General features: G+C 38.8%; 1 protein-coding gene across 1 annotated transcript in view; it reads right to left on the bottom strand.

Moving 5' to 3' along the window:
- Positions 1-20564, bottom strand: part of KMT2C (lysine methyltransferase 2C) — a 193942-nt gene that overhangs the window by 95640 nt on the left and 77738 nt on the right. The window contains exons 6-7 of the mRNA XM_017746748.1: positions 18147-18286; positions 16432-16541 (exon numbers count right to left, since the gene is read on the bottom strand). Of these exons, the coding sequence (XP_017602237.1) occupies positions 16432-16541; positions 18147-18286 (250 nt within the window). The remainder of the gene's footprint in view (positions 1-16431; positions 16542-18146; positions 18287-20564) is intronic.

Raw genomic sequence — 20564 nt, forward strand, 5'->3', positions numbered from 1 at the left:
ATGTCTAAACTCTCTTAAATATTTTTGGAAGACTTAAGACGAAAATTTCCAGCCACTTCTGAGAACAGAAAAGTCATTAAGAAAAACATTTTGCTCCTCTTAAAAACAACCTCATTCACGGGACTTGCAATTTGTCATGAGTTTTAGGGTGGGGGATGCAACTTCTGCCCTTTCCCTGCAGATCTATCTAGATGTGACCCAACTTAAGAAAACTATCTTTTTAAATGTAAAACACTTCCAAAAGTTTATAAGTGAAAAATTACAGAACAACCTACTCTCATTGATCATGAGTGATCCTCTCCAATTTCTAGCACTGACTGGACATCATGTACCTCCTGCAAAGATTCCTTCAGTCTGACAAGCATTAGAGGGAGGAAGTCTGTAATAAATTCTCTAAGCCTAAGCACAAAAAGCCACTGGAATGGAAAGCAGACATCCCTAAGGATCCTGATACTACTGTCACTCAATCATCTGGGGAATAGGAGTCTACAGTACACAGGCAGATGGACAAGTAAGGAGCAAAGAGACAGAAAGGATTCACTGTGTGAGTGAGTCTGTTGAGACTGGGAGGAGAAACCATGGATGGAGATGGAAGCTGAGGAGGGGCAGGGCTAACACTTGAAGCACCAATTAATCAAATCTGGGCACTCAAATTGGATAAAGGCCTAAGGGAACTCAGGTTCTAAGACACAGGAAATGGTGAAGGGACAGATCTCAGAAAGAACGAGGCAAAAGGGATGAGAAATGATAAGGGGAGATGAAGAGTGGAAGTGGCTAAAAATACCAACTTGAGCAAAAAGTCAGAAGTCTGAGGCAACTGAAATTGGATGAAGATTACAAGGAGGAGAAGTATGCTGTCCTCTGACACCTAATGCTGTATCACTATCATCCAGCCAGCTCAAATAGCAGCGCTCTTATGTAGCCACAAAGGCTTTAAACCTGCAGTTTGGGAGGTCTGCCTTTTCCTTTTTCTCCCTGACAAAAGGAAATTATAGAGGCAGACAAATACAAGGCAACACAAGACACATGGAGACACAGATAAAGGAATGAGCAGACACGTGCACATGTACACATGTATGTGCACTAAAACACAAGGAGCATTACAGATCAAACAGGGATTTCATGCATAAAGTAGACTTTTTAAAAGGAGTTACAGCATTAAAGAAACCTGTTACCTGTCAGACTGTGCTTAATTTCTAGAGGAGGGAAAAAAAGTAGTATTGAAAAAGGCTGTGGATGGCTTGTGGGAGAAGAAGAGCACTTAGCTGTATGGCAACTGAGCAATGGCCTGCAGAAGAGTTGTAGTTCCACTTCTTCCATGAAGTTCCTTGATGGTACTGGGCAGGGCACTAAGTAAAGTTTTTCTTAATTTTTTAGTTCTTAATTTTACTGTCAAAAGCTTGGAGTGTTCTCTCCCCTGTAAAAATTCAGCCTTAATTTCTACATAGATTGTGCACTCACAACTGCAACAGAGTGAAGGAAGAACTTCAGTATCAGTACAACCTTTTTAAGTGAGTCTGAGTATTTCTGAAACTCTTAAATTTGCCATCCAAATCAGCAGACATAAATAAATTCAACTTCTCTGAGGGAAAAGTGTAGCCTGAGATACATAACAAGGTCACATACATCTGTTATTTGAAAAAAATTTATAAACAAGTTATTCACATGTTCATTACAGTAAAAACATTTTAGAAAAACTCATGGAGAAATGAGGAATTCTTTCTCTTCAGCAGCGTCTGAATAGTCTACATACTTACACATTAAACAATAATGAAAAAATGGAATACTGAAGAGGTTTATACTAAGACAGCAATGTCCATCCTATGGACTGAACTAGGCACAAACTGTTCTGCATGCGACCATACAATTAGAGATACATAATCAGGCCTAGGCACAAAAGACATTAACTGCGTGCAAAGGACGCTAACTGTGTGCAAAGGATGTTAATTGTGTGCACACAACCAGCCTTCTGACATGTCCCTACTTTGTGGTTTGATTTTATTGTCTTAATAATGCACTCTTTTATGAAATATTTTGTAGATACATTACCCTGATTTAACAGGAAGTTAGTGTCAGCCAAAGTCATGATATAAACTCAGTGATACATATAATTTACAAGGTAGTAGAAGGGATGGGGTAACAAGAAACTCTGCATTATGTAGAGACATAAAAAAATGCAAGAATTTCCTGCCTTTAATACCTTCCTCATTAGTGAGCACTTCCTTAGTATTCCTTCCCCACTGACTGCAATCAGTACGTTATTGTTCATAATTCCTATTTCCTTGGCTGTTCCTAAATTGCACTCTCCCAATGGCACAAAGTCATTGTAAACAAAATCCTACATTTTTAGTTCACTAATTTTTGTAAATTGAGCTCAAACAAAGCAATTAGGTGGCATACTTTGAAACTACCAGCTTGAACATTAATATAATTTCTTTCCTAATAAAATCTTGACATGTTTTATCTGGCTGGGGCTTTTAGCTTTTTTTTCAATTTGACTAAATTAGTCACTTATGTGTCTTTGTCCCATTCTTCCTCCCAATACATAGTATTCCCAAATATTACGTAATTCTTTAACTCACCAGCCACTGAAATAAATAAATAAGCCCCATGTCTTTCCATCCTGTTTCATCACTGATATTCCTCAGGCAAGCATTGTCAAGCACAACATCTTGACCTAGAATCTAAACCCCTAAAATTACTGGTCAAACGTTTAAGCAGGTTATTCAACTGCTGTTCTGGGCTTCAGGGAGGTGAGGTTAAGAAGGGGCTGCTTGTTTCAGTTTTGCAGAATGCTGCCTCAGTAGCTTGTGAAGAAAAAAGCTGCCAAATTTTGTAATGAATTCCACAGAACATTGAGTCTGATGCTTAGCAGAAGCCATAACTGTTAAGTAAATGATATCCTTTTGATGAATACCCTTATTTGAAAACAACATTGCTTCTTCTAACCCTCTAGCAGTGTCCCAAAACAGATGTGCACAACTGCAAATTCTGTTTGCTTTCAGGTTTACGAAGTGTGATGACATTTTTACAATCCTGCATGAGCCCTTTTACCCAGGAGTAAAATAAAGCACAATAATTCTTCACCATCTGTTTGTTAATTTTGCATTCATTTAACTTTGCATTTTAAACTAATAATCATTTTCTTATAATATAGTTTGCTCCATTGGTAGAAATTACAGCTGTTCAATTAAAAAAAGAATGGTTTATAACACAGTTTTCCTCTAAATAATTCCATTGCTCTTAATTATAGAGATGTTAGTGCCATCAAATGGAAAAGAACTGCCAGAGATTAGTGTTATGCTTTATATGTCACAGATTCCCTTAGTAAATGTACATATTTTCTTCTGCTCCAGCACCAATTCCTACTTGGTCTCTCTTTTTCTCCACTAAAAGATTAGTGTGTTTTTTAACACTGTTCTGTGTAAAGGCACAAACAATTAAATGAAGCTTCTGTTTCATTTGTAGCACAAAGTCAAACCAAGCACAGTCCTACTTCTTCATAATGCTTTTCCTTAATCTCTAATGACAGGACAAGGAGGTTTTGATACTTACATTTCAGCTGGTTACAGCTAAACTAGGGCTGCAATAATGTCCTAAAAGCTTTTTCTCACCATGTTTACAGTCAAATGGGGAAATCCCATTCCTTTATCAAAAGTAAAACCACATTGAAATAACATGAATAATACATCAGAGCTAGTGAAGGGGAAACAATTTGGGTCAACAAAAGATGTGCTGCCTGGAGAGAGAGCAGGAGCCAGTCTGAGATTCTAAGAGTTCTATTTTGGACTCCGTGTTATGCTCTGGACATGGCACATTTTGCACACAGACCAGGCTGTAAGTCCACAGCAAGGTCACAAGCCCTCAACACAGACTGTCCTCACACTAACACAGTGGAGAGTCCACTTCACTGCGGTTCCTGGGCTTAATCATCATCATCATCATCATCATCTACAAATAAACTCCTCAAGAGACACAGGCTGCTCAGCTAATTCATGTGAGCAGTCCAGTAGTATTAAGAGAGCTGTTCAGATGGTCAAAACAATCAAGATGATTGCACTGTTTTCTAAAACCTATTTTGTCTGATGGCACAGAAATCCCAGCATCAGATGACATCCTAATGCTGTGACAGTGTTAAGATAACAATTCTGTCACAGTACTAGGATGAGTATTTTACTTAAAACACCCATAAAGCAAGAGATAGTTTACCACAAAATTGATTTATTTCAATTAAAGGAGCTCAGAAAAGGCTGAAAAACACTCAACTGGTGCATAGGACTGTAACAGAGCACTCAGCTACAGAAATGAACTTCCAGAAGCACCACAAACAACAAGCTCACATAAAATTAGGAGTGAAAGTACAACCACATGTTAAGTGAGATGCTCAGCTTCCAGCCCTACCAGGACCCTGAGCATCCTGACCTTTCAAGTTTCTCAGATGAGTGAGCATTGCTGCCAGGGCCGACCTTTACTGGGGGATTTATCCATCACAGTATTTTATGTCTGACAGGAAGCAAACATTCTGGAGGTGCCCAAGGCACATTCTGATGTGATGGATGCGTAATGGTAACAGTCTTCCCAATGATTTGCCATCTATTTCAAGGTACTCTCATTAAAAACATTCACCTGGTATGACATTTGAAAAAACTGAAACTCCTACTTATTGAATGTATCAAATCCATATACATTTTGGAAAATGAGCGTTTCCCTCACAAAGCTCGAACTTTCTTGTGTCACTTCTCTTGACTTCTTTTAAAGCATTTTAAAGGTTTATGCTTTTCCAACACATCTGCCACACAAACAACCCCTAATATTCTGTAACAATCTGTAGTAATTGAAAGGAAAAAACCCCTCAGTGTTTGCTTGGATATTTGGTGGGATTGGGTATTTAGATTCAGACTATCTACTCTGCAGATTCTGTCATTATTCCCAGTTCTTGCTAGGCAATTTCACAGTGAAGCAGAGTGGGCAAAATTTTTTGAACAAAAAGGAAATATTATAGTATAAATTGAAAACTGGAAAGGTTAGATGTGGAAGTACTTGCAGTTTTATAAAAAAAAAGTGTCTAGATTGCAGATTGAATACATGTATCAGAAGTGAGACCATGACACTGCAATGTAGTGTATCAAGTTGTTTCATCCATGTTAGATGCTTCAGGAAATAAATATTTATTTATTTCGTAACAGCTACTTTCCCTCCCTGATGTACTGAAGAGGAAAATTACATCTTTGAGGAAAACAATTAGTATCACTGAAAATACACTGGTTAAAAAAGCTTAGGGGAAGTGCTGCTTTAAGAACGTGCCACTTCATCAGTTCTTCAATTAATATTATTCAATAGGATTCTTATAATTAATCATGACTATGATTCATGGAACACCCACACATTCATTACTGGCAGCAGACCTACTATTGTCTGCCTACTTTTTATTCCCAGGTCAGATCTGCAGAATGGGGAGGACAACAATATACATGAAACTAAACAATATTAATTCTTTCACGTAAGTAAGTGACTCTCAACAGTGGCCTATTAGGAAAAATAGCTTTAATGAAAGTAGTGTCAGTATTTCCCACTGAGGTGATGCACTTGCACAGGAAGGGCAGTTGCTCCACATTTGTGAAGATTCCTAAGATGTCTCTCTCATGCCTGATTTGCTCCGTGTTATTAAAAAAACACTCAACGACACCTGCATTAATGGCACTACTTCATACTGATGTCTGCAATATTTATGCTCAATCTGCAACTCTGGGACAGAACTTACACTAATGGAAGTCAATAACAAAATCTTCAGGGAGTTCAAAAGTATTTTTTGCTAATGGTTTGATTTTGCGAGCTGCTGAGTACACCAATGTCAGAAGTAGTTTTTAGGCTACTGCTTAAAAGCAAACTGATGCCAACAGACTAATATGAGCACTCTCAAGTTTTAAAGTATGTTTGTAAGATTTTTTTGAGGATGGGCGAGAACCCCAAATGAAAACTCATATAAATGTTAACTTATATTAAACAGGAAAAAACCTCAGACTCTTCTGACCAGAATAATCAGAACCCCTTTATAATTCTAATTTCATTAAAGAGTCTGGACTTTAAAGCTCTCATTCAAAAAAAAAAGCATGTGACCTACATCCACGATAAATTTAAAAGACATGCTTAAATAAAATACAATGTAAAAGGGAAACTGCTGTGAAACCTAGATTAGAGTCAGTTGTGTAACACTAAGCAAACAATGCTACAGCTGAGCAAATACACCTACTAGTCCCATAGAGGTATTTTTTCCTTTTATTCCTGTGCCATGTATTAAGGAGAAAGCTGCTGAAGAGGCCTTTTTATTTCTATAATGCTCAAAGCATAATGAGGACCTGTCCTTGACTGAAACTAACCAATATTAACTCCAAAAGACCAATTAGTCTTTTTTCATAAATATAACCATCACACAAAAAGCAAAATTAGACCCTTGAGCACCAACAATAAAAACCCCCAGATTAGCTACAAAAAAGACTGAATATAAAATATTTAAATCAGAAGCAACCATGAGTGAGGTGGTAATAAGGTTAGAAAAGGAAGGTTGCATTCAAACACCTACAAAGGTGAGGAGATTGGTAGTACTGCCACATTTCCTTGTGTAAATTTTTATAAACTTACTGCTGGCATGCTGATTAAGAGATGGGTATGGTTTCCTGACTTTTTAAATATATACAGAGTTCCAGTTTTCTTATTTGCTGAAAATATTAATGGGATAATAATTAAAATAAACTTCTTAATATTTTCATACATTTTAAAATAGGATTTTATTTCCTTGTTCCACATTCAGAGTTTGGGGGCATTACACTCATTTTCTCTCTTTTGCAGACACTGAAGGACTGTGCCAATGTTGCTGAGCACAGAAAGACAGGAGAAAAGGAGAGCCCAAGTACCTGCATTCTCCTTTTCTACAGCAAAGCCCCAAAATGGGTCAGTCTTACCAGCAAAATGACACATTACCAAGGAAGAAGGAATATTCGTGATTGGAGAGACACTATGATTTTCCTTTAGTGGGTTTTCTTTGCTTCTCAGAGATCAGGTTCTTCCTGTTTTTAACACATAACCCCCCCAGATATTAAAGCCTTGAAATGAAATGTTAGTAAACTACTATGTCATTGCCTTAACGCTCAGAGTAAATTTTATGAAATACACCAGGGGAATTGGGGGGAGAAAAAAAAAGTAGAGAATTTCTCTGGATGTATTATGAAAAAAAGTGTTTTCTACTCAAGTCATGAAAAAGGAAGAAAAGGTCTTTGTGAAACACACTTCAGCAGTTTGGAACACACACTGAACAATTTCACTTCAGAGCTTTCAGTAGATTATTTCAGTGAATGTTACCGAATAAAAGAAACCTGCACTGGAAATTCCTCCAGGAACACAGGCCCTTTCATGTTTCTCAGTTAGGCTCTTTGGCTTTCATTCCTGGGCTGTTGCTGCTTCTCGGTCTCTTTCTGTGCCCCCAGCCCATTTTGTCTGGTTCCTACACCTCAAGCCTGCCCTCAGCATCTACAGTGCCTATCACCTATTCAGCATCAAAACCCTATCAAAAATGCCTTTGTAGCCACAACCTCTCTCCCGATTCTGGTACCCACCTATTCGACATCTGGAGTTCAAGAAAGGTGCATTTTTCAAAGCATTCAGCTTGAAAAAACCCACACTGAAAACTCTAAGGCTGACTCTGGCTCTCCTACTTGAGCGCCACGGGAGCGCTCCCAGGGTGAGCTCCCTGGAACCTCCTCCTGGCCCCACAGCAGAAACCCAGCAGCACCACTGCTCTGGGAGAGAAAAGCAATGGGTGAGGCTGAAAAATCAAACACTTTCCCCTTCAGATGAGGACACATGAACCATCTTAAGGAAAGGCACTTTGCGTTGCCTAAGTAATGCAAGTATTTTCCTCTCTTGTTTGCTGCCGTATTCCAGAAATGTGGTTGTAATGGGAAAGATCATTTAGGTAGATTCACTTGCCAGAAATTACACCATGCTTCTGTTCAGATATGCAAAATTGTAGGGAACACAAAGCAATGAAAGTAAGAGAAATTGTATTTGTGTGCTGGAAAAAAGTGACAGTTTAGGAAAAGTTCTGTCTCACTCTGAAAAACAGTTTATTACTTAAGCCTAGAATGTATGTATGAGAAACCAGGCACTGTTCATTGTCCCTGGCAAGGGTAAGCTCTAGAACTTGGTTCTTATGGCCCAAATAAGGAACAAGATACAGTTTTAGTCTCATCAGTGAGTTTCAATGTGCACTGACAGTATCACTTGATCTGCAGACAAATTCACAGTATTTTTTTTTAATATACTTGGAAACACATAGGTAAGGATACAAACATAGATGTCATTTCACAGAAGGCTCATGACGAAGCACATCAAAGGAAAAATCTCAAAAAAAATTGTTTAAAAATGTGCATCTTTTGTTCTGCTTCATCTGAGAAGAAAAATTCTCCTCTGAACTGCGATGCACAAACTAAAGCCTGCCTTCCTCTTGTAAATACAATCACTGTGATGAAGACAATATAAAAAATTTAAAACAGCTAAATAAATTTCACACGATCACATGCTCCTTCTTCCAGTCAACAGGTCAGAATCACACTGATAACAGGTTATCAGACAAGGAACTACTACAGAAACTGCAAAGTGACATTTAAGTATCTGCACTTGGTAAGAATCAAACTCCATAAACAAGTACTACCCAGAAAAAGCTCTAAATCAAACACTTTGCTGATATTTGGTATATTGATACTCTACTGTCCATTAGCACATAAACAGATCAGTGTTTTGTGTCTCTAAAGAAAGGAACACCTTTTGTTTCCTGCGATGCTAATTATAAAAAGTGCTAAATTGGGCATGTGTCATATAGTCTTGAAATAAGTATTTCTTCATATTCCTAATGAACTTTTCCACTTGTAAAAATTCCAAAGACCTTAACAGGCTGAAGCATAGTACTGGCTTTACTGGAATGTTAACAATAAAAATGTTTAGTTATGGGAAAATAACTGAAAAATTCTGTATTTATTTTAAATTAAATTTTGGCTAGGGAAAAAGCCTAATATTCCTCTGATTATTTTTAGAAACAAGTTTTTAATTAAATATTTTCAGCTTAATACTGCAGCTTTGTATGCCTTTATTTTTCCACTGGCTGGCTGACTTGGAAAGTCCCTTAATGATAACACAGTATCTCGCACCACGTAGTACAAATCTGAAATACCAATCCATGTAACAAATGGTGGGGAAAGAAGAAACAGACCAGCTCTTCACTCAGTAAACCTCAATTACATTGCAACAATCAACACTTACAAACAACCTCTCCCTCAGCCATGTACCCAGACTTAGCCAAGTATCAAAGTATTCAGAGGTGAACAACAATTACGTCAGAAAGACTATGAAAATAAATGAAGGGGTTTTTCTCAGTAAGTGGAAAATTCAAAATTAAGATAATTTCCAGACCCCTTCAATCATCAGAACTGCTTAGCCTTTACTTTAGCCACATTTTTCCCACACGTTACTGCCTCTCACTTTATGACCAGAACTATTCAGACAGACCAGTCCAGTTTATAGTAATCCTTACAAACTTTTAAATACACCACTGAAGATTCACATACAAGTGTAGAGTTTAATTACATCCCAACGTATCCACAATTTAGGTGCCAAAATAATTACAAAAATGTACTAGAAGAAGAGAATCACAAAGTTCTTAGTTCGCATTTACTCAGTTTTTAACTATTACTTCATTGTCTTAAATACCAGCAGGGATTTAGAAAAATATATTTTATTTTTTTTCTAGAAAATGTGGTCTATGGGGCAACTGGAAAAACAAAACTGTGTTTTGAAACCTGAGTCCTTAAGTCTGTAGCTTTAAAGGTGCTGTGTTTTGATAGGTAACAGAACTCTTTTATCTGTTAGAAGCATAACTTATATTTTTCTGTTCTGTGTTTCACTGCAGAAGAAAAAATAGAATTACAGAGTCAAAGAATGGTTTGGGTTAGAAGGGACATTAAAGGTCATCCAGTTCCAACCCCCTGCCATGGGCAGGGACACCTTCCACTAGACCAGGTCACCCAAAGCTCCATCCAACCTGACCTTGGACATTTCCAGGATGGGGCAGCCACAGCTTCTCTGGGCAAGCTGTTCCAATCCTCACCTCACAGGAAAGAATTTCCACTGTAAATCCAGTCTAAACCTACTCTCCTACCCTCACAGGAAAGAACTTCCACTGTAAATCCAGTCTAAACCTACTCTCCTGTTTGAAGCCATTCTCACTTGTCCCCCCACTACATGGAGCTCTGAGCAACCTGGTTGGAAGGTGTCCCTGCCCATGGCAGGCGAGCTGGAACTGGATGATTTTTGATGACCCTTCCAAGCCAAATCATTCTGTGATTCTGTGACCTCAAATAAGCAACGCTCTTGTTATGGCAAAGCTTCTTTCGGTTCAAATGAAAGAATACTTTAACCACTGTTCACGTGACAACGCTAATAAGAAGTTGTAGATCTTACTAAGCAGGCAAATACCTGTTCTCAAACTGCTGGACCTGCAAAGAATCTGAACACACAAAGAGGTCCCATGGCAGCTCTGTAACCTGAACGGGTGTACCAAAGCTGTACTGACATCATTTATGGTGTACAAAGGTGTTCCAGAAGAATTACAGGTGTAAATCAGAGCCAACTACAGTAATTTTAAGATACTACAGCTGCTTTGCAGAATTTGGAAAATACTGTTATAAAACAACTGACATAGGCTTTCTGATGTCATTTACAAGCTCTAAAAACAAATATTCCCCAAGACAACAAGGATCTGGCTTTAAGTGACCAAAATCCAAACAATTATGGAACGGAGTAAATCATGGAAGATAATCCAGTGTTAAACTATCCCTAAAGTTTTACCCTCAGTCAGTAAGGTCCTTTAAAAACAATGGCTGTCATCATCAGCGGAGAAATGGCTACAGAACTCTAGAGAAACTCCAAAATAACAAGAGGGAAATAAATGGAAAACTGAAATAGCCCACGTCCCCCACTGCTGAACTGTTACAGTATGTCTAAAACATGCCAGGAACTGAATGAAACTGCCAAACTGACCTAAAGCACATGCAAGCGTCTTCTTGGTGAGACACGTCACTATTTCTCTAGTCTTTCTTTCTCTAGCACTTTCTGTGCTGGAGTCCTCTAAGAGACAGCCACCCATAAAAAAAGTAGAGATGTTATTTTGGAAGAAAACTTCCGGCAGTACTTCCTCCGTTGCAGGACAAAATCAACTACAGGAAAAAAACTCGGTAAGATAAAATCAGAAGCCACTCCCAAGAGCAGCCAGGTAGTCCCTCCCAAGTTGTAGTGAAGGGAAATGAGGAGAAGGCAAGTGCCTGGTGTGTGCAAAAGCACCATAAAAAACTCAAGAGTTGGGAAAGGAACTTCTGAATACCAGAGCTGCTCATTTAGTTTCATGTTACAAAGCCTGTCCTTGGAAAATGGGCAAATGCAGAGGACTCTGCCTAGAAATAATATAAATTATGATAGATTACATTTTCTTCATGCATTTTTCTCTGGATTTAAGAATTAGTAGTTCTTCCAATAATGAAAAAGGAAGAAGAGAGCTTTTAAAGCATCAAAGAACTGCAAATCCTGTACTATACCCTGAAAAACCCTACATCACTCCATGCTCTGTTCAGCTTGGCTGAGACATACACAAAGCCAACACCACCCCTATATTCAGGATTCTGTCATCTCAGCCATTTCTCACGCATTTTTTCTCCACAAAAAGTAAAACCAAATGAAAAATTGCTATGGTTAAATGGGCACAATCCTCCACAGTGTATGAAGTCAACAGTACGTTAGGATGTTGATGTTCACTTTTACATACAAGGAATAACAAAAGGAAGTATCATTTTAGACAAACTGGTTTTCAACTTGAAGCAGCACAAATAGAACACGCACACCCCACTAAAAACATGGACAATTTTCAAACAGATGAGAAGTGCACTGAAACTAAGGGATGAAGATACATTCAAAGCATGGACAGTTTTAAAAGATGTATAAACGCGTTCCCCATCTTTCCCCTCGACTTATTTCTTTCTGATCTAGCTTGGTAGGCATCACGCTGGAATCAAGTCTTGAGCAGAGAACTTCAAACAAGGCTTTTCATTACTATCATGTTTCTCCTATTCAGTCTTCAAGCAGATAGGAGCCTCCTTGGTTTCCACCAACACTGTGTTCTTTGACTTCAGTGTCCTTGAAAAACTCTCCCAGAGTTGGAAACTGCCTTCTACATCTTATCAGAAGAGAAAGCTGGCTGGGAAAGTTACCCTTGCATTCCTTTCTTGTGCCCAGTTTGTTCAAAAGTAGTTTAAACACATTATCTACTTCCTTAAATTCACTTTCTGAATTGAGCTATTTACATATTGGGGAGAAAAAAGCAGTCCACCTTATTTGGGACTGTAGCATACAGACTAGCTATGGCTAGACAATGTAAGGCAGACAATTGGCAAACTTTATTTTTCCTCAGCTGACTGTAGAAAAACAAACAGCAACCTACTCAATACATACAAAATAAACATCAAAATTATAAAGTATTATTTAAAAATACCTGAAAATATTTCAGGAACCACTATTTCAGAAACCAGTCTTGTTAAAAGCTGGACAAATGCAAGCCTTAAAAGCCTCTATGTTTTACATGAGTAAACTCTACTTGTCCACATCTATTATATTTTTTCCAGGGAAAAAACTGTAATTTCTGTTCAATCAAATTCTTTTGCTTAGTTTATCTTATTAAGTCTACAGTTCACATCATTTTTGCATCTTACACTAAGTATCTGTAGAAACACCAATAAAAGTCTATCTTCTTTAAGCTGACAACATGACAGCTTCTTTACTATGGTGAATGTTATATACTGAGCAAAACACATATGAATGATAATAAAAGTGAGTTAAGTTTCAGATCAAACAAATCACTGGAACTTTTCTGTCCCCCATTTATATTTTGAAGAGTTGTCTTCTGTCAAACCTTGAAACAAAATTACTCCCAAACCCCATGAAATGCTATTAAAGTAGTGGGGGAAGGCACTGCCACATCTGGGTGTTCAAGCTCTTTACCTTACACACTGTACCTTGGTAATTAGGTGAATTCTTAGGAGTCATCCTGAGAAAAGCCCTGGCACTAGGTTTGTCAGGAGCATCACCAGGTCTTCCTTATGACCTCCTGCACTTAGAAAGCAGTTCTGACAAAAACCCATGACTCTCCCTTGCTGAGAATAAGCAAGACAAGCAATCAGTTGAACTGAGGCACCTACACCACAAACCTGACTGTATATTCCAGCTTTTCTTTGTCCTTTGTCACAAACCAACGCTATACACTGCATTTCGAACACCTCACAGATGCAGTTTTGTGCACTCATGAATAGTAAAGAACGGCAAACCCCAGACTTTGAAAGAAAGACAAAGAACTCACCTCTGTCTAGACACAAATACATGAAAAAAGCTGGTCAGGTGCCTTTGCCAGGCCTTCACAATGAGCAAATCAAAAGAAACGAAGAAGAAAGACGCTAAGCAGGGTATTTTGTGAGACATTCACAGATACTGAGACCTCTGTAGTGCTGTGTTTTAAATCTTCAGCAAACAAGGGCGCAAAATGGATAAACATACATATTTTGGAACAGGTCAGTTAAGTATGCCCACACAAGCTTTACTAATGCAATCACAAGTTCAGTGAAGCCAAATGGACATCTCAACTGGTAAACAGAGTAATAAGAAACACTGTCATATCCAGTTAAAGCAGATTTGCAAACAATAGGCAGCCTAACTAATGAGAAACAAGAATGTAGCCTACAAATTAGAGAGTCCCTCAAGGTAAGAACAGGCCTAAAATGCTCTCCAAAAATTAAAATACCTAAACCAATGGACTATAATATCAAAAGTTGGTTACACTTCAAATATGCATTTTTACATGAACAGAAGGAAAAGAAAATGTACTTTCCCAGCTAAGGATGTCAGTGCTGCAGACCACATCACAAACCAGTTCCTCATGCCAAAAAGACTTCCAAGAAGACAGAAATCCCCTACTAAGCAAACAACAACAAACCCAAAGCAAATTTGGTGGCAAGCAGAGGAAACAGCACACAGCTTGGTTTTATTTGTTTTTCGGTGTGCCCTGAGCACATACTTGCATTTGCATGGCCAACAGATTTCAGAACATCTGAACAGAACTTTTCTTTTAAAATGTAGGAACATCCCATTAGAAAGAAGCCCAAATGAAAAGAAGCACGAGATGCCGCAAACTCAAATACATACATTCAATTAATTAATTTACCTTTTATTCTAAACTCTTTAAAAGTAACTTGCACAAAGATGAGCTTTTCCACTATCACACAGGACAAGCAGGACTTTATACTTTTTTCTGCCTTCCTAATCTTAGTAACAAGTTAAAAAGTAGTGGAAAAATTATTACCAAGCACTACAGCTTGGACACAAGCAAACACAGGATTACCTGGGCTCCAAACCAGTTCCACACAAACTCCTTGAGCAATCACTACACTTCTCTGTAGTCAGGAACAGACAACTACAGAAGACTTTGGTCCTTATTTAAAAAAAAAAAAAAAAGCAGCAAACAAATCCCTGGTGTGATAGTGGGATAAAGAAGTCCAATTCCATCTAGCTATTCTTCTAGAATCACAGTTGTGCCTTTACTCAGCTCTCCCTGGGGATATCACAAGAAGGATAAAAGAGAATAACCGAATCAGCATCATTCTTCACTGGCTGACTGTTGGGACTACACAAAGAAGGTTTCTCAACGGCTTCAGCAAAGACTGAATAGAAAATACACAGAATGGCACTCGATTCAAACTTCTTTCCTCTGCACTGCCATGAAACATGTGCAACAGGGGGATCTAAACATTACTTGCAGAATTTGAAAAGATCAGTAGGGAAGACTGAGTGCAGCACAAGAAAAGATGGGGCCGAAACAGAAACTGCAACACCAGAGATGTTCATTCTTCAAAAAATTTGTAGTTAAATAATTCCATTGTAAACATCTGTGCAAAACTTAAAAAGGTACTGATGACATAAAGGTGAGGCACCATCACCCTGAGCACAGGGGAGGAGCAAGGTACTGCACAGAAAGAAATGAAACTGAAATAACGAAAACAGGATATTGAAATTCAATACAGCGAAACACAAACTTGAACAGCTCAACCAGGATTTCTGTTAGAAAAAATGACTATAGACAGGAATGAGCTGATCACAAAATGACTACAAGCCAAAAACAAGGGGGCAAAAACTTTCCAGCACTGAGATTAACAAAAAAAACGTATTCAATTTTGAATATTCTTTCAATTCTTACTGTTGTTTTTTTATACATACACACACACAAATGTTTTAGCATTTTCAAGCTCACCTAGAACTTAATAATGTCAGTTTCATTCATTTTGAATAGTCTTATTTTGAATGCAGAAACACAGAAATTAATTAAATTATTCAAAACAAAGCCATTTACTTAAAATGAATAGAAGAAGGTGCAAGGAAAGCTGCGTTCTATGGCTTGTATTGAAAGAGTGATGCAATGCATCTTTTTAGTCCAGACAACAGAGAAGAACATCTACTGGTATCTTCTGCCGAATTTTTTTATTCTATTATAATGCATGAAAAACAAGAAGACTCGAGTGAAAAAAGGCCTAAGCATGACCATGGGAAAACCATCAAAAATTACAAAATTTTTTGATAGGATGGCTGACTTCATAGAAAAAATAATCAAATTATTAAAAAAACCCTACTGGTCATTATTAAACATGACCAAAAAGTACAACTACATGTGGCAAAACCAATGTGAAATACATCTCCGATATTTCAAAACGGTACCAGAATATGACGCCAGAACAAGTTCATCCTTTTCAAAGGCACTTACTTTTCCAAAGACATTACCATTTCAATTTATAAGATTAAATATTTATCTGTGTATTTCTATGACTATTTAGAGTATCAAGGTAACTTCTGTGGCAAACACTAGTTTTCCTACACTAACCTGCTTTTTGAAACTGGCATGAAAGTAACTGAGAAATTTTTTACTATATGTGAGTCATATAATTTCAGAGTATAAACTGGTACAATAAATATTTCCTTTACCTATCAGAGTATTTGCTAATTGAACTCAATTTTTCTTTTGTCTCTAATTTGTTTTGGTCAGTCTGGTTCTTCCTACATTCTAGTTACCTCTAAACTAATTAATGATATATTCCATGCAACTCCATAAAACTTTTTAATAAATTGCTACAGATGTTTTTAGCACAAGGATCTGCCCAAGGAAACCTTATTATAAATGGGAGCTCAGAGATCCATACATGGGTATTTTTAGTCACACTTGGTATCGCATTTGTCTTTTTTTCAACCCTACCCACCCTGTTTTCTTAGAGACTTGAGCATTCAAGTGGTTTTACTCACTTCTGTGCTCCCTGAGACAACAGCTTTGTCCACGTTCACCGATAGCTGCTCTTCAGTCTGGCAGACTCCCACAGACCACTCCGCACAGCGGTGATGAGCCCAGCAGTGACCTGGTGTGTTCAGAGAGAGAAAGAGCCAGGGTTGGACAGCTCTGTCAACAGCACTTCCTCCAAGCATGGAACTCAGTTCTAGCTGTAAATACTTCCCAGAAAAAACAGAGAAGTCTCCTCCTCCTTGTTTTTCTTGTTGCAACATTGAGAACCCGTATTATCATACACTGAATATACTGCGGTTACTATCAGACACTAAAAACAATGCAATTTTCTTTTACACACAACACACTTGTTTATCTGTTTATAATTTTCAAGTGCCTGATCATGTAATCATAGCACTGGGGTGGAACAGGATTCCCTGACTTTGATTCTACATTCAATGCTTGTGTGACACACACAGAATTCCATTTTACCTTATATTTCAGTCTAGATAACACTTCTCTATGTTTGTACTCTTAATTTATGATTCCCAAGGACTGGATGCAGATCTGTATGCTCATGGAGAATATACTCGTATGATGCTTTAGAAGTCTACACCAAGTGTTTAAAAGCTCAAAATACAGCATGAACAGAAACTCATATTCACGACTGAGAAAATGGTGTTAATACAACAAACACACTACAGAGACACACCTACCTAACAAAAAAAAAATCAGAAATCTGAGAATTCAACAGGTAACTCTTACAAGAAGTTTCTAATTCAGCTCTCGGAAAAACAATGCAAATGGTGCATATTTCCAAAGGAATTCTCTGACTGCTTTATACAGGAACCAGAAATGATGGTTTACACTAGCTGTTGAAATTATGTATTGGCTATCTTAATAATTCAAGCTACAAAAAAAATCCCCGAAATCTCTGTACAGGATTGGGAAGTCATTTAGAAATAACAGCAACTTCAAAAATGTAGATTGATCAACCCACCCACCCATCTACACTCACTATAGTATAACTACTTAAACAAAACCATTGGATTGTATTTTTTTCTTTTAATTAGACCTTGAAATAAGTTTCCACACTCAGGAAGGAGTGACGTTTATATTATTACATAAATATATTTCCATATTTTGGAGCAAAATATGTGAATGGACTACTGGCATCAAAGCATTTAGACACAGATGCCTTCTGAAAAAGTAATTCATTAACTTAATTAATAGAAAAGTTCCATTGAAATGAAAGAGCAGATGACAAACCAGAGAGTTTTCTGACAGGAAACTTGCAGATTCTGGAAACATGCACATGCATTACCCCTCTACTGCTCTAATGATGCTGCTCTTTTAAATCTTCTATTCCATTGCTTCCAATAACCCTGTGTTTGCAGCAGGAGATCAGGTAACGTCATAGGATTAAGATTTTTGAGAATTATATTAAGCTGTGCCTCATTTCTTTTCCCTTTTCTCCCCAAAATAGAATCATGGTACTTAAGGTATTACTACCTGAACACCAATTCAACAGCAGATTACAAACATTTCCCCACACAAAGCTAAAGAGTCTCTTTTCTGGAGAGAGGACTACAAAAACACAACCTGACAAGGGCAAAAGCTACCAAAGCATCATCAAAGACTTGACAACCTCCAGAGCACAAAAAACCAACAGCTGCAAAACTTCATTCACATGAAGCAGCTACTGTACTGGGAAAAAAAGGAGGACAACAATGGATCTTACCTGTTGGCTCAAATAAGGCTTGAACATCAACATCATCTGGTAAGCCAACTAAACTGAGTTCATCCCAGAATTTGACAACCTGATCGTCAGAAGCAGTTTGGGTGCTTACACTTGTACATGATGCTATACTCAATCGAGATCTGTATCAGGAAGCAGAAAAACAAACTTAGAAATGACCACATTCTTTGTTCAATTAGCCAGATACTCACAAGTGATCCAAAACTCAGGGAAAGTGGATGAAAATTTTTCCTAATATAGTAAAATATAAATCAACATTAATCATAGTCTTTCTCCCTTACATTTTAGCCCAAGATTTTTTTCCAATAACAGTTTCCAGTTAAAGCTGTTATTCAGCAAACAAGCCTGCTCTCTTCCAGTTCTTCAGGACACACACACTTCTTTAAGTTTGGTATTAAAACTTGCCCCAGCCTTGGAATGGAGAATTAGGTAACAGCATTCAGAGGTGAGATGCCTATAGAAAATACTACAGCTATGGGGGAAAGGTAAAGAAAAGACCAGGACTTCAAAATCTGTTTGGAAATAAACATTTTTATACAATGCCATCAGATGTTTAAACAAAAAAAGATGGGGATGAGCTGGAGAAAAGGGGTGGTGGGAAATTAAAAAATGCAGTGGTATAAAGACTACTATATTGTACTAGTTTATAACCTTATTTATAACCAAATTCTAATCTCAAAAGAAAACAATTCATACAGCTCAGATTACTCCATTAAAAAAACCAGAAGGAACGACTCCGCCTTTATTTCCTGCAGGCTAAAGAATATCTTGGACATCTAAGGGTGGGCTTTTAACCTTACTGATAAGAGACCTGATCACTGATGCTCAACAATTGGTAGGAAAGGTGGTGCTGCATTTTCCATTAAGGTTCTTTGAACTTGATTACTCTCTGCTATTAATAACTCAATTGTACGCATTTGTCAATAGATACAGTAAGCACTGGAATTTTAACCTGTGGTAACTCTGCTTTCCTGAAAACCATCCATGCTTTATTTCAGCAATTACATTACAAATACATTTAAAAAGCCCTTAGTTTATGGGGAAAAGAGTAACACCTCTCTTGCACCACCCAAGAAATCTTAAAAGTTTTCCATTATTAGATAGTATCTTCATGACCTGCATCATTTTTAAAAAAATCTACCCCAAAACTTATTAATTCTGACACTATCATCATTTAGAACCTCCTTAACAAAGCACTGTGTTCTGTCTGACAAAACTGGTTACTGAACACCATTCGTGTCCACCGGAATTACAGAATGGTTTGGGGTTGGAAAGGATCTAGTTTTAACCTTCCTGCCACAGACAGGGACACCTTCCACTATCCCAGGTTGCTCCAAGCCCCATCCACCCCGCCCTTGAACATTTCCAGGGACGGAGCATCCACAACTACTCTGGGCAACCTGTGTTTCACCCCCATCACAGTGAAACCTCAACACCAAACTGCTACTCACAACACCAAAGCTTAAAGGATCTTAAAGAAAAACTAAATCCCAACTTACAAGGGATTTTTCAGTATAAAAAACTTTCTCACAAGATCAAACCAATTCTCAATTTACTTTGTAATCTCACCCTGCAGAGAAACACATTCCATAGACTTCTTTAAAAATGTCTTTCATATACCCATAGAATACAGCCTGAGGTGAGGGCGTTACTTCTATTAGCTTTACGAAAAGCCACTTTTCTGTATCGGCATTACACAGTGTGCACTTTTCCACCACCGACATGACGACAAAAATGTACACTGTGCACCTGAGCAACCTCAGCGAGTGTGGAGCACTCCGAGCAGCTTCTCCAGCATCAGCACAGCCACGGACCCGCCTGACACAGGGAGTCCGGCAGAGCCGGCCTCCGCCTCCCTCACTGTACCCCTCCCCAGCCGGGCCCCTGCCCGGAGCCAATCCCCCAATGCCCGGCCCTCGCCCCGCACCGCCCGCAGCTCCGCGTCATCACCCCGCCCTCTACCCTGCATCACCGCCCCGAATCCCCACCGCTCTGCACCTCCTGCAGGCCCTGATCACAGCCCCGCATCATCACCCCACCCTAAACCCCAGATCACCACCGCCCCGCACCACCCGCGGGCCCGGATCGCCGCCCCACCCTCAACCCCGCATGGCCACCCCGCCCGCGGCTCCGCATCACTTCCCCGCATCGCTGTATCGGATCACCATCCCGCATCACCGCCTTGCCCTCTGCCCCACACCGCCCTCGACCACGCATCGCCGCTCCGCATCACTGCCCTGCTCTCAACCCTACACCGCCCACAGTTCCGCACCATCCCGCACCACCCGCGGCTCCGCACCGCCCTCAACCCCGCACAGCCCTCAACCCCGCACAGCCCGTGACTCCACATCACCACACCGCCCTCAACCCTGCACCACCCACAGCTCCTCACCGCCCTCA

Source organism: Corvus brachyrhynchos, unplaced genomic scaffold (genome assembly GCF_000691975.1).
Source record: "Corvus brachyrhynchos isolate BGI_N302 unplaced genomic scaffold, ASM69197v1 scaffold18, whole genome shotgun sequence".
In the NCBI taxonomy this organism is placed as follows: domain Eukaryota; kingdom Metazoa; phylum Chordata; class Aves; order Passeriformes; family Corvidae; genus Corvus; species Corvus brachyrhynchos.